The 14,942-nt window shown below is 41.8% G+C and overlaps 1 protein-coding gene across 2 annotated transcripts in view; it reads left to right on the forward strand.

The window, feature by feature from the left end:
- Positions 1–14,698, forward strand: part of TCP11L2 (t-complex 11 like 2) — a 34,714-nt gene extending 20,016 nt beyond the window's left edge. For both annotated transcript variants that reach the window (XM_016223234.2, XM_016223236.2), the window contains exons 7-10: positions 4,024–4,211; positions 4,425–4,606; positions 7,703–7,875; positions 12,302–14,698. In XM_016223234.2, coding sequence (XP_016078720.2) covers positions 4,024–4,211; positions 4,425–4,606; positions 7,703–7,875; positions 12,302–12,546 — 788 coding nt within the window. In that variant the 3' untranslated portion in view covers positions 12,547–14,698. The remainder of the gene's footprint in view (positions 1–4,023; positions 4,212–4,424; positions 4,607–7,702; positions 7,876–12,301) is intronic.
- The last annotated feature ends 244 nt before the right edge of the window (positions 14,699–14,942 follow it).

Genomic DNA, 14,942 nt, shown 5'->3' on the forward strand with positions numbered 1-14,942 from the left:
ATGAGCAAACTGATGCTCAGCCATGACCTGCCTAAAGACAAAATCACACAGCTAATAAGTAGTGGAGCTAGGACTGGAAGCCAGGGTTCCCATAGCTACACCAGGATTAAACAAGCTGCTGCTTTGGCAACTCTCTTTGATTATTCAGTTTTGTCTTATATGAGCTGGGTTATATTGCAACCAACAGAAATCAACTCTGGCTGATTTAGCAAAAAAGGAAGTGAATGGAAGGATGGAAGCTAAAGCTAAAATACAGAAAAGCTAAAATACCTACCCTGAGCAAGACCAGAAACAAGAGAGTGTCAGGAATCGGTTAGGAAAAAAAAAAAAACAAGAAAAAGCTCCTGGGCTCTGCAGTCAGGATGGTTTATGTGTACCTCAAAATGGGTCATCCTTGAAGGCTGTAGTCACCGTTTAGAGGCCCAGGTAAGAGTCTCATGGGCATGTGATTCAGGCCAACCCCTGGTCAAGGGCCTCTTAATTGACAGTCACAAAAGGAAGCATGGAGCAAGGGAAAATGGTTTCTCAAAGAAAATCAGTACCAAAAGAAGGGAGGTGAGGTGTCTCTAGGCACAAAAGAGCAAATGTCGTTGGTAAGAGAACTATATTCTTCTAACTGAAAAATGGGTATTTGGTCTGCATATTTTCCAGAATATTGAAAATGGGGGACATCTGAAACCTTGCCCAATATCTGCACCATTCTCAGTTTATGTGAGTGGTGCCTGCTCAGAATTATAAAGGCCAAGAGTGAGGCTGGCCACTCCCCAAATTCAGGATGTAGAACTGTTGCCTTTTTAGGGGTCACGTATTATGTTTAGGTAGGTTCCATATTTCATGCTTATATACCATATTAGAAATCAACAGGGATGCTATTATAACTGATATTTTGTAAAATTTTTATTTTCTAGTATATAGAAATATAATTGGTTTTTAAATATTGACTGCACCCTGAGACCTTGCTAAATTAACTTATTAATTCTAATAGTTTTCTGGAGTATCATGCAGGCTTTTCTCTATATACAATCATGTTGCCTGTAAACAAAGACAGTTTTACTTCTTTTTTTAAATCTCTATACCTTCTATTTCTTTTTCTTGCCATATTGCACTGGCTAGGACCTCCAATCAAAATGTTAAATAGAAGTTGTGAGAGAGTGGATTGTTGCCTTTTTAGGGGAAGAATGTTCATTTTTTGACCATTAAGTATGATGTTAATTGTAGCTTCTCATAGATGCTCTTTTTCGGGTTGAGGATGTTTTCTTCTAGTTCTAGCAGACTGAGAGATATTTGGTCACATGTTTTTTCTGCACATACTAAAGTGATCTGCACCCCCACCCCTTTATTGTATTAATGTTAGTAAATTACAGTGATTGATTTTTTTCTAATATTAAACCAACCTTGCAGTCCTGAGATGTTTATCCCACCCATTGGTTCTTGTCTATTAGCTTAATCTTATCTGCCTTGCTAATGCTTTCTTAATGATTTTTGCATCTGTATTTATGAAAGATATTGCTCTGTAATTTTCTCGTAATGTCTTTACCTGATTTTGGTGTCAGGGCAAAGCTGGCCTCATAAAATGAATTTGGGAAGTGTTCCCTCCTCTGCTTTCTGAAAGAGTTTGAAAAGCACCCTGTGTGTTTTAGTTTGATTTGCATACACTGTGTATATTAGTAAACATTTTACTGGATGAGAGTGGAAAAGGAAAGATAAATGCAGACATGTAGGATCAAATCAGTTGTCAATTCAAAGGAGACTGTTTGAGCCAATCTTTAGCCCGTGGTTGCCTTCAGGGATGGTGAATTAAATCAGAAGCCTACCAAGTCTCTCATGCCACATATAGAGAGCAGAGGCTTTTTGAGAAGCACCTACTGTGTGACAAATACAACTAGAAAAATATCTGATCGGTTTCTAAAGTAAGTGGGCCTGCCAAGACAAAGCCAAACATTTCACACACCTACAGGTTGTGCTGTGAGCTAAATCAAAGGAAGGAGAAACAAAGGTTGCAGTTTGGACTCTCAGTGATCTCACCAGTGAGATGAAAATGAGACGAAAGCACATGAAATGTTGAATGACAATTTTTTAAAAATAGAGAAGCTGGTTTTCAGTTCAGCTGTTTAAGAGAAATGACAGCCAATTGAAAATTCAGATTCATCCTGAGAAGGGAGACGAGATTGATCCATATAATCAAGATGGGCGTCCTATAGGAAGAGGGCTTTGGGTTGGGCCACTAAGGACTGACAGGATTAGGATTTAGAGAACCAGAGAGAGTTTCTGGGCGATGGGGGTGGGGGTGGGGTTAGGCCAAGCCTCCCTGGCAGGAAATCAGGAGCACATATTGGTGGGGAGTAGTCAGGTTAAGTGCTCTTGGGTCTCCACTGCTCCTGGGAAATTCTTAGGTAAACACACCTGTAAAGCCATTGCCTGCTCTTGTGTTTCTCTCTCTGAGTAGACTAGGAGCTTCTTGAGTGCAGGGACTGTATTTACTCATCTGTGATTCCCCAGCACTTGGTGCAGTGCCTGGTGTGTAGCAGGTGCTCAGTTACCATTGAATTAATGAGTGGATAGAGAGACTCTTATTACTGTCCCCATGAAAGACCTAGGGTACAAGTGCCTCGTGGATTTGACCTTGCTTTTAGAGCCACATAGAGCAGTCAGTGTTCTAGTTGGTGAAGTGAAATCTCAGCAGATCCCTTAGAGAAACCCAGTGTTTCAGTCTAAACTCTTGCTCTTTCTGCTTTACCAGTTGTACTTGATTCTGGCTACATATTAGGATCACCCAGGGTGTTCGAACACAGATGCCTGAGCCCCATCTCAGACTGATTAAATCAGAATCTCCAGGAGCTGTGCCCACGATCATTTTTTTCTTTTTAAAGCTTCCCAGATGATTCTAAAGTCAACCAGGATTGGGAACCACTATGCTGTACTCTTGCTTTTGTTTGAAATAACAAAATGGCCTTTTAAATGTGTCAGCTGTAAATGATTACCCGTGCAATATAAATGCTTATTACTGCCACATTGTAATTATATCCATGATGATTTCTGCACACACTCTCTCTGTTGGATATCTTTTAAGTAAGACTGAAAGTCCTTTACATCTTTATAAACAGAACTGGAAAAACCAAGAACAATTTGCCAACTGAGGAGAAACAAAATTGTGAAATTCTGGGAGTGTTGTAGCTTTAGTGTGGCAAACAGAGCTACTCATAAATTACCCCTGTTTAAGTACCAGGTCTCAGCAAGAATTTCAGGGCAACAATTCTTTATTTTTTTCTCTGGCTTAAAAAAAAAAAATCTGCACCTGTGTTCAGATGCACCTGCATTTTTTAGCAGTTGCTGCCTTATAAGTTCTACCAAATACTACTTTTATAAGAAATGTAGTATAAAAAGCAACTTGTTTCTAGTGGGAAACCTTAGTACTGAGTCTAAAGTAAAATAAAGTGTGCACATCAGAATGCACATGCATTTTGGGAAAGACATAGCTCTAATCAGTCACTTAGAGGGGTCCAGGACCCAGAAATGTTTAATAATCAATGCCTTTATTCTAAATACCTTCTCTGCACAAAACTCAAGGTTGTGTGTGAGTTGGCCTGTCTACTCAGCCAGTGCCATCTGCTGCCACTCTCTTCCCCCTACTTCTTTATGAACCAACAATACAGATTTGCTGGTCCGTCCAGAATGAACCATATTCTGTCACTTTTGGGGGTCTTTGTATGGGGTGTTTTCCTGGCCTGGGGTGACAGCCCTTTCTTCTGTTTGCTGTGTGTCTTCAAGTGTCACAGCTCTTTCTCTTAGACTCTGCTCTGGACATCCTCTGCTCCCTCCACTTCCACTGTGCCTCTAGTATTCTTTATTTTCTGCTGTAATCGTTAGCTTACGTGTCTGTCTTCCCATCTGGACTGTAAACTCTTTGAGGGGTATGACTGTCTTCATTCGTGCCCAGCACCTAGCACAGCATCTGTCCTGAAGAATGCACAAATGCAGGGATCCATCAGTTGTAGGACAAATGTGTGGCCTTTTCACTTGTAGGTGCTCTTGATAAAACTACAAAATGGATAAAAGAATCTGTAAATGAAGAATTACTTTCTGCTTCCGAGACCGCTCTAACTCCTGGGGCTGAAACCAGCTCCAAGCCAAGCCTGAGCCCTACCCTGGTGCTAAATAACAGTTATTTGAAACTGTTGCAGTGGGATTATCAGAAAAAAGAATTTCCAGAGGTGAGTGATTTTTTTTTCTTCCCTCAAGTTTTCCATTATTTTCATTTTTACATTCTAACTGCGAATCAGAGGGTCTATGTGTGTTGCCTGTAGTGTAATGACTTTACTGAAATCAGATAAAAAATGGGAGTTCGGATATACTATTGCTTATTGTACATTTTGATGGTATTGAGTGTTCCTTTCTATTTCTCCATTTTTAAATAAATATGCTAGACGCTGATAACAGATGAAGCACGTCTCCAGGAACTGACAGAAAAGCTGAATCAATTGAAAATTATCGCCTGCCTGTCCCTCATTACCAACAATATGTTGGGTGCTATTATCGAAGGCCTACCTGAGCTTGCAGACAGGCTGAAGAGGATTTCGGCTGTTCTACTCGAAGGCATGAGCAAAGAGTAAGTTCCAAGTGTTTTCATCTGCTCCGCCTCGTGTTAGGCTCTGCATGTGTTTCAGAGACTGTGAATAACCTTGGGCATCTGGATGTGATATTCAGAACTGTGGTTTAGAGAGGCTTATCACACACCTTTTTCTAGAATTTCTTTTAATATCTCTGGAGGCTTAGATGTCCTTTCATCGGAAGCAAGAGGTCTTTTCCATGACAAGTGCCAGGGTGAGTGTAGCATTTCCACTGAGGATGGGTGTGTACAAAAGCTCTCCTTTGACAGTGACGTGGAAAAAAACAGGAACCAGAAATCCACCTAGCTCGGTGTTCAGAATGCCCCATCAAAGAGGCTTTCCAGATTAAGTAGTCCTGACACCATCGTTTTTCTGTAGTGAAATGTTTACCGGCTTTACTGATCCCACGTGCTATGAAATCTTTAGAAGTAGTGACCTCTCTGTTCCCTTAGGGATGTTACACAAGTTCATGGAAGGATTTGTTTTCATGAAATCCGTTTCCCAGTGTCACACCTTCATTGAACACTAGAATCCCACTGAGACTTTGCATTTAGGTCATCCTGCTGGGAATCCTGTCCAAGTCACAAAATTCCTAATCTTAGCCAAAGACTGCATATTTCCATGGATCTTATGTGGGTTAAGCGCCTCCTGCTGGTTGGTTCCCCTTTTAGGTGTTTTCAGGGACATGTACGCTACTCCTCTCACTGAAGGGAGGGAGATGCACCTATTTTCCCAAACTCCCTCCTATTACACAAAGAGCACATAAATTACATCATAAAGTCCTAGAATATTAAGAGCCAAAAGGAGCCCAAGTGGTTACAAAATCCAGTGTTCTCACTCTGAACTGAAGCCCAAGGATTTGCGTTGGGCTGCACATCAAGAAAAGGGCAAACCAAGGCCTGACTCAAGGCCCTGCCCGTTGTATTAATTTTTTTAATCGTTCTGAATACTTTTTTAATATTATAAAACTATTATAAAATGTTCTGGAGAGTAATTGGCATAGTCATGCTCTATGAGAATAATCTCTGAACAAACCCAATCTTAAATATTAAAATTATTATTAAAGCTAAAAATACATTGGGTTTTTTTTTTAGTTTTTAGTTTTATTTTTCAATTACAGTTTACTTTCAATATTATTTTGTATTGGTTTTAGGTGTCCAGCATAGTGGCTAGACAATCGTATACTTTACAAAGTGTTCCCCCCGGTATTTCCTTTCTATTGATTCTTATGCTAACCTGCCACGCTCATTTACTTCACACTCAAGACCTATAATGAAAAGAAACCTCTGTTTTTGCAATTGGTTTTATCTTAGCCTTTCCTCACACTGGACAATCATTTTCTAGAAACTTTTTAAACCTTTACTGAAACACCAATGCTACTTAAGTATTAATATAAAGCATGTAACAGAGTGGCTACTAAGAGGACAGGTCTTTGGATCTAAATCTAGATTTTTAAATCCCAGCTCTGGTATTGACTTACATACGTTCCCTCGAACAAGTTCCTGAATCACTCTGAGCCTCACTTCCTCTCTTGCAAAAAGGGAGTGATATTTGTGCCTGTCTTGGTGTTGTGAGAACTCAAGGTGATCTGTGTGAAACATGTCCACAGGTGTCTGGCACATAGCAAGTGCTCAATAAATGTTAGCTTTTGATATCTATTTAGTTGTTAAATCATTCTCTTTATAGTTGTTCTTCCTATCTGGTTGTTTTATTATTTTGTTTAATCCCACCCACACCCACACCCACACCCACACATGTGTTAGGAAATGATTACAGTCAATTCTCAATTGTCCTCATTATGGATGGGGTAATAACATAATATAAAAACGCAAGTGATTCTAAATACTCAGTAGACCCTGATGTGTCTTATATTTGGTTTGATGATGCATTTTGAAAACCATCAAGAATTTTGCCTTCATTATTGTGACTAGGAAGCCATGGCTTATGCCAGAATTAATTTTTCCTTTAGCCTAAGAATTTGTGATTAAAAGCAGGAGGAAAATGGGTAAAAGTCAGAAGGTAAAAATTTTGCCATAAATATTCTAACTTTGGGTTGTAGAACCCCAAAGGCAGGTCTGGTGTGGATTTATAACCAAGTCCGGTCAAGGGAGAACACCAAGGACTTACTGCTGCTTCTTGTTCATGATGTCAATAATGATAAACAGTCTTTTTCTTTTTTCCTTCTTATTACTCAGCATTGACTATGTGCCTGACAATCTGCCAAGAGCTAGTACAGTCACATAGTGAGTTTAGTATTTGAGCTGGAATTTGAACCCAGGCCTGTGTGACCATAGCTTATGCTTTAACCGCTACATTACATTGCCTCCTGTCATTGGGCCTCTCACCCTTTAATTCCCATTTTAAACAGAGTTATCCTAAAGACCCTTTCTGGATGCTGAGATGCAGCTTTCAATCATCATTCCCCAATAGTGTAGACTCAACAAATGCACTTTCTAATTATCTCTTTTTCCTTCCCTATTAAATAACCAACCGCTAAATACTTTTCACAATTCCTGGACTCTATCTTTGCACTGTTGATCAGTTGTTTGAAAGTAGCAATGAGAAGGAGCTTCTTACCTTGGGTCATGAGACGTCAAGAGTTTTAGGCAATTTGCCTTTATGATATTGACCTCTAAATTTCTTCATTTCTTGTTTTGATTGGTGTTATACGTTTACTGCTCAGGCATGGATAAAGGAATTGATTTTACCCCATTTTCCAAGCTGAAAAAAACCAAATCTATGAATGAATCCACTCAGACCAAAGGGTTTATTTTAAAAATAGGTATTTTCTTACCCTTTTTAATAGCCCTGCATGAAAATGCAGGGACCACATTTTTCTGCCTGTGCTTGTCTGTATGAGCACTATGTACAGAACTGAGTGGTTTAAAGCATGTAAAAATCTGTTCCAAATAAGGGTTGGTGATTGGGAGGAGTTATTATTTTCTAAGTTCATGGAATAGAGGTAACTGTTGTCTGTATAAGAAAAAATGGGTAAATATTTTAAATAAGTTGGTATATTAAAAAAGCAACAACAGTAAAACTGAGGAACAAAAACTCAAACTCTCCCTGATGGGATTTTGTTTTCTGTTTTGCAGGACCTTTAACTTGAAGGAAGTCCTGAATTCTGTTGGTGTTCAGACTTGTGCTGAGGTTAACAAGACCCTGGTGGAGAGAAGCTTACCCACTTTAAATGCTGAGGTTCAAGCTAATCTCATAGGTCAATTTTCAGGCATCGAAAAGGAGGACAATCCTATTCGGTCTTTGATTGGTGGGTCCTCACATTTTTCTCGTTTTCTTCCTCAATTCCAATTTGCTTTAACTTGCTGGTTTTGACTGATGGTGTCAGTCAAAATATAGTCTTAAACAGGTTAAGAATAAATATTGAAAATATGAAGAAGGTATTAATATTTTAAAGGATTTGTGATGTGCTGCTGCTTCTGTGTGTATATATAGTGGAGTGAGGGGTATTTCAGGGCCTTCTGTCTTACTGTCCAACCAATAGATTTTTATGAAGAAAATAACAAAATGCTGCCAGCAATGTTAAAATCCCAGGTCCATATGACAGTCCAAACCAGCTGACAGTATGTTCACAGAAAGTAGGCATCAGTCCTGCTATGGGCCAGCCTCAGCCCCCTAAAGTCCCTTTCTCAGTCAGGCTTAAGGGGACAAAGAACGAGAAGGCTGTGGGACTGGGAGGCATAGTGGGGGGCTTTTCTTGTACTTGCTAAGAAAGTGGATATCTAGGTGTCAAGCTGCGTTGGTAAGTTGGGGAAATGGAGAATGTATCAGTTAGGACATTTTCTGTTACCTGTGACTGAGAATCTAAACTAGCGTAACCAAAAAGAGAATGTATTTTCTCATGTAACTGAGAAGACCAGGGGGGAGGCTGGCTGCAGGCACAGCTCAGCGAGAGCTCAAACTGTGTCCCAGCACTAATTTCCCCACTCCCAGCACTCAGTGCTGCTTCCTGTGGACTCGCCGTCTCACGGATCGTCTCTTCCCGCACAGTGAGCCCACTTCAGCTCAAGCCTGCACCTTCCCAGGTTTAAAACAAGGAGTCGGCTTCCCTCGTAGGGCATTGGCTCCAGTTGGCCTGACTGTAGGTCATGTCCCATTCTTGAATCAGTCTTGGTGGCCAGAAGGGAAGGAACTTAGGGCCCAAGACATGTACTCAGTTCCTGGACCCAGGGCAAGTCAGCTTTACCTTAACACCTGGTCTGAGAATAGGGGAGAGATGGTTTGTCCCAAACAAAACCGGGTGCTATGTTAAAAGAGCAGTGATGTGGGGCACAAAGCAGGTGTCTACTATTGAGAGCAAGAAATAAAGGCTGGAAGGAAGAAGGGAGTGTAGAATTAGAATATACTAACATTCTGGGACTAATCTGCAAGTTTTTGAATTACAACATTGACTTCCCTAAAAATATAAATACTTGCTATTATTTATTTGAGGCTCTCAAATAGTTCCTCTCATCCTTACCCCTGGGGACACAGAATGCTGGAAATCTAGGCCACACAGGCCACTTAAAAGCTCAAGGCTTCAGCCCCTCCCCCAGAAAAGAGCAGTCTGGTGTGCAGGCTGCGGAGAGGTGGCAGTTGATCACAGTAACAAGCGCAGCATGCCCATGGTCACCTGTGGCTGAGCCCCCTGCTGCATAATCCTCACGAGGCCTGCACACTAGTGGGGGACGAGCTGCGTGTGGCGGAGACTGCAGAGTGTCTGCCCCTCTTCCTCCACGGAGCAGCATCTCCCAGGTGTCAGCTCTTTGGCTGGGGACCTCTGGCTGTGCAGGCAGACTTGTCCCCAGTGAGGGTTATGCTGTATCCTGTACCACACTGGGCCCACAGATGACATTCCATAAGTACTTGTGGAAGGGGTGACTGCAGCAGACACTTAGTGGTTAAGAGACCCTCCCCCAAGGTCGCACAGCTAGCCCGTTGCCGAGTCGGGAGCCTTACTGAGCCTGTCGGAGTCCCGAGCTCGTGTTCCTACCTGCCCTGGTCGGAGGAGGAGCCCCTGCTTGCTGGCGGGGTGGCCGGAGCGCCCAGGTGTCCTCTGTGCCCTTGCTTTAGGTGAGGGAAGCCCTTGCCGCGCCATAGGGGAGAGGGAAGCTGGGGGCCAGGAGGTGCCCCTGCCCTGACGGGGCCCCGTAAAACCCGGTGAAGCACCTTTCTCCCAGCCCTCTCTCCTGGTCCAACTTTCCTGTTCTTTTGAAAACTGAAGCATTTTTAACCTCATTCAGAGCACTGTTGCCTAGCAACGCGAATGACTCACTGGAGCGGCTCTCCTCCCGCTCTGGGAGCCAAGGGCACGCCTTTGGCAGGGAACTCGGTTTGGCTGCTCCTAACTGGACAAATGCTTCTGTCATTTTAGTCTTGGCCTAAAAACTGACTCGCCCACAGAGGAGACAGAACCACTTCTCAGCATAATAACAGTTTTGAAAGAGTTTTATCCTTTAAACAATCTTGCGTGAAGCTGTTGGACCATAACTGTGATGAAAATAGACTTGGGCTCGTGAGAGTCAGGCGGCCAGTCTAGCAGGAAATTCAGTACACGTCGATTCTTAATTTTCTTCCCACAGAGGAGTTAGACTAAATTAGGCACTTAGAGGACATAAAAGGACGTGCCTAGCGTTAGCCAGGGTTTTCCTCCCAGGTGCGCCATGCCTGCCGTGGTCCCCGCAGTTTGTCCCTAGGCAATGTGCTGTTTGTTCACAACGCGACTACAGCTCCCACTGTGTCCTTTGACTTTCAAAACCCTAATTAGAAAAGTTTTCTTTCACGCCAGTTGTTTTCCAAATGCTTACCTAAGCCAGGTAAATATTATTTGTAGATTACCTACTGTGTAGATTGTTTGCGTGCTTATAGCCATCTGCATTTTTAAAAAGTAATTTTCAATTGTACGGGTGATACATACACGAATCATTTCTTCTTACTGACAAATTATAGACAAGGCCCAAGTTATCTGTGACTGCCTTTCCCAGCCCCCATGCCTCCCTGACTCCCATTGTTTTCAGTTTGGCATTGATCTTTACAAACCTTTTCATTCTACTCTCACTTCAATTCAGTCAGTGTTTGTGATGTGCCTGCCACATGTCACACCAGAGATGTAAAGAATAAAAGAGCAGCCCTCACCCTCAGAGAGCTCACCTAAGCAAGGGGAGAGAGACACATTCTCAAATAACAATAACATGATGTGCTAGTCCAACAGATGTTAGGGAAAGCCACAGAAGGAGGTAACTTCAGGCCTGGTATTAAGGATGCTTTTGACTTGGGGCAGAGGTGAGGTGAGATGGAAGAACATTCTAGTAAGAGGAAGCAATTCAGGCTCAGACATGGACATGGGATATTGGGAACTTTGAGTCCTAGGTCAGATCTGGCTGGGATGTATGATTGTTGGGAGAAGCGTTCGGAAATAAGAGTTTCATTAATGTCATAGTTGTCTGTATTTGATGGAATTTATTCTCCTTAGTACACCTTCTTTGTGAGATTTCTGTTTCCAAGGCCAAAGAAAGTCCTGGGAGCAGCATGAGCTGTAGCAGGTCTGGTTTGTCCAGCACTCTTTGTCTGATACTTCTGCAGCCTGACCGATTTATGCATTTGCTTGCTTTTGTGAGGTAGTCCCAAGTGCAGGTGCGCTGAAGCAGTGAGGCAGAAAGGGTGAGGAAGATGGCAGTGCCCGTTGGGGCAGTGCTTCCTCAGTGCCTTTAGATTGTTGGCCACCTATGGGGTGAACATGTAGTTCATTGTCCAAACCGGGACACTTTTGAGAGTGCTCTTTTTCAGTTATACCAAGACAACAGGTGTAAACTTCAACTGTCCTGGGAAAACCTGGATGGGTGGTCACCCTTGCCATGTGGTAATTTGGGCTCCCAAGTTTGCCAGATCTCTAGATTTTTCAAGGAGAACCAGAAATTTGTATTTCTATATGAATTCCGCTGATCTTAAGTGGTTTTATTTTTTAAAAACACTGTGTGGGCAACACTGGTGGTACTAGTTTACAAACTCAGCTGTAGTATACATAACTAAAATTACAGGTATTAAGTATTGAGTTTTTGTAAAAGATTCCCTGCCCTACCCCAAAAGTGCCCTGCATTTTTAATCAGTTAGCTATTGCTGCATAACAAGTCACCCTCAGACTCCATAGCTAAAAAAAATAGCAAACATTTAGTATTGTTCACAAGTCTTTGGGGCACCTGGGTAGTTCTTTTGGTCTTGCTGGACTCAAACATGCATTTGTGGTCAGCTGTGGCTTGGGTAGGCAGCCCTGCTGATCTTGGCTGGGCTCTTTTGAGTGTTTGGGAGTTGTTGGGCTATAGGTTGATCTAGGATGGCCTCAGATAGAAGAGTTGAGCTTCCCTCCACGCCGTCCTTCATCAGGCCCAGGTTTGTTCATATCGTAGGTAGAGAGGGCAGATGTGAACCGTGCCTCGCCTCTGCATGGAACTAACATACCAGCACTTCTACTGCATTCTGTATTGGCCAAAGGAAGTCATAAGGCCAGCCCCAATTCAAGACTTGGGAAAACAGACTCCAACCTGTGATGGGAAGGGCTGCAAAGCTACCTTGTAAAGGGCATGGATACAGGGAGGGTAAAGAATTGGGAATATTATTGTAACCCACCTACCATAATTCTCGTTTTTTAAAAGTTACATGCTTTAATAATGGGACAAATAAAGATATCTTTTCCCCCCCAGATAAACGAATCCAGCTATACTTGAAGAGCCTACTTGGTCTTCCAAGCCCTCAAAAATGCATGCCTCCCATGCCTGGAGGCCTTGCTGTCATTCAGCCGGAGCTGGAAGCGCTAGGTTGTCAATATGCTAACATTGTGAATCTCAACAAACAAGTATATGGACCATTTTATGCAAATATACTTCGAAAGCTACTCTTCGGTGAGGAAGCCACGGGGAAGACAGATGCTTCATCTTCTGCTAACTAAAGAGGAACTGACATTGGATAAGAGATTGGAAATCCAAACTTCGGTATGGAGTCTGTTTTCATCGATGGCATTATAGATGCGGCACATTCTCAGCCCTGTCCGTGGTGCAGTGTTAGCCGGAATCTGTGTAACCCAGTAATGTTAGAATTGCAGAAGACACGCACACTTGCATATAGGCCCTGTTCGTGTATCATTTTCAAGTTCAAAGGAGATGTTTTTCATGAACAGGAAGCAATTTGTAATTAATTGTATTACCCATATAATACTTGTAAATGTTTTCTTAAGCATTTATATCTGGCTTATCCATTCAACCCTTAAGGAGTTGTATTTCCTCACTTGTCACTATCAAATCTAATGAATTCTAATTTTGGTACAACTTAAAGGTTTGAAAGTTGTGGGAATAACCAAGGGCATTGATGTTGTGAATACATGGTGTGAAGTAAGCATAATTGTATTTGAAATGTACAATGAAAAAAAAATAAATCAAGAAAGACATGTACTATGAAATTTTATTAATGTGTAATAGAAACTTACATAGTAAGTCCTAAAGTTCCTCAAATGTGCCAGTTCACATTTTATAAAACCAATTGTCAGTATTTGTGTAGAATTTAAATTTATTAAATATATTTTAAAGCTATATGCAAATTTTAGATAAAACCTCCCATGTTCATTTAGTGAACATAGAAGCAAAGCCCTTCTAAAGTTTTATTCCGGGGGTTAGTTTATATTCTTGCAATTTATCCTGCTCTCTGAGAGAAACAATTTTTGCACAAATCTCTTAGTGAATGTCTTTGCATTTCTCAGGCTATTGGTAAGGTTTATATAAGATTTTAATATTTTTACATAAGGCTATAATGGTTTGAATTGGTTTACTTGAAAAAAGAAGAGAAGTTTAACAATAAAATGAGATCCAGGAGAGATCCCCATTCTCAGTGAAGTTCACGAAAAAGTAGTAGTTGAACTTTGGATGTTTTAACCACTTAACTCGTTAGCAAATGCCTCCTGTGCTGATTAGATTCTTACCCTGCTAAGACCTAGGTGCTCTTCTAAGTATTGTTATCATTTGACATCCGCGAGCATGAAATCTAACTTTGCCAAGCGTGCTCTGGTTGTCATTAGAGAAATCTGCTTGTCCTGGAATTACATACTTCTTTAGAAGTGTTAAGGGAAGCATTACCGTTTAGGCAGCCTCAGTCCAGCAAGTGCTTTATTTGCATAAGACACAGTTTTATTGTCTTGCTTTCCAAGGACCCACTGAACCTTAGTAGGTTGGTGGGGCAGAGCGGCCCCCTTTGCCTCGCCACAACCCCCCACCACGGTGGCCCTACTCCTTTATTTGATAAGTTCTAGGAAATGACTGTGTGAAGAAATTACCTCCAATCTTCACAGCTGGGAGGCATCTGCCAAAATGTGAGGAAATTTTGAAAGTCGGTCGCTTTTCTCACAGTGACCAACACGTAAGTCAGCCGGTCTGTCCAGGCAGGAGGTATGTCTGAGTGGAAGTCTCCCGAAGAGCGCAGCGCTGGCCTTACAGGCCCCCTGTGTTTCCATCCTGCCCAGCTTGTCTGTGCTCAGAAACCAGAAGGTGCTGGAGATGTTTGTTTTCATTCTCTCTTAAATTGAAGTGGTTTTCAACCGTGTTCACTGTGGGGCGTGGGCGCAGAGGAGGTCTAACGTAGCAAAGTCATGTATTGTGCGATTTGCTGTTGCTTTCCGAGGCGAAGCGTGTGCTTAACAGGAGCGCCGGGTGCACTTCTGAACGATCAGAGTGCAACCCAGCTGGCGCTCTTACATACTTGATTATACGGCAGTTGCCGGCAGGAAAGCAATGTGCAAATATGTTTTAAAATGCATTTTAAATGAAGGGCATTCTGCTTTTTTTTTTTTTTTTTTAAGTGGCAAAGTAAATCTCAATGTCTCAAGTCTGGATTTAGGCAACTACATTTATTAGGATTTTTACATCATATCCTTTAGCATGTTGTTTATTTGGTTTTTACCTAAATGTTTACTTCTTCTTTTAAGGTTTTTCTTAACATGGTCTTGTTTTGTAATGTCAGTTTTATTAAACACCATACACACACTTTCATTTTACTGCTAAAACCTGTATTGTGTGCACTGTTGAATTTCAAACATTAAATGTTATTTCAACATAGCTAGTGTCTCTTTGTCTTCTAAACCACCTTTGGGGAGCTCAGGGCTGGCATGGTGGATGGTCTTTATTGAGCTTGTTCTAGACTGATTCTCCTGCTGATCCTCAGAGCCTTACAGACATCAGGTCACGTTCAGTCAGTCAGTCAACAAATACCTGAGAGCATCTTCTATATGCCAAGGAGTATCTAGGCGTTGTGATAGATGACTGGACGGACACTGTCCTCAGGGAGTTTATTACCTACTAG

The sequence above is a fragment of the Miniopterus natalensis genome, chromosome 2 (genome assembly GCF_054644295.1).
Source record: "Miniopterus natalensis isolate mMinNat1 chromosome 2, mMinNat1.hap1, whole genome shotgun sequence".
Classification (NCBI taxonomy): domain Eukaryota; kingdom Metazoa; phylum Chordata; class Mammalia; order Chiroptera; family Miniopteridae; genus Miniopterus; species Miniopterus natalensis.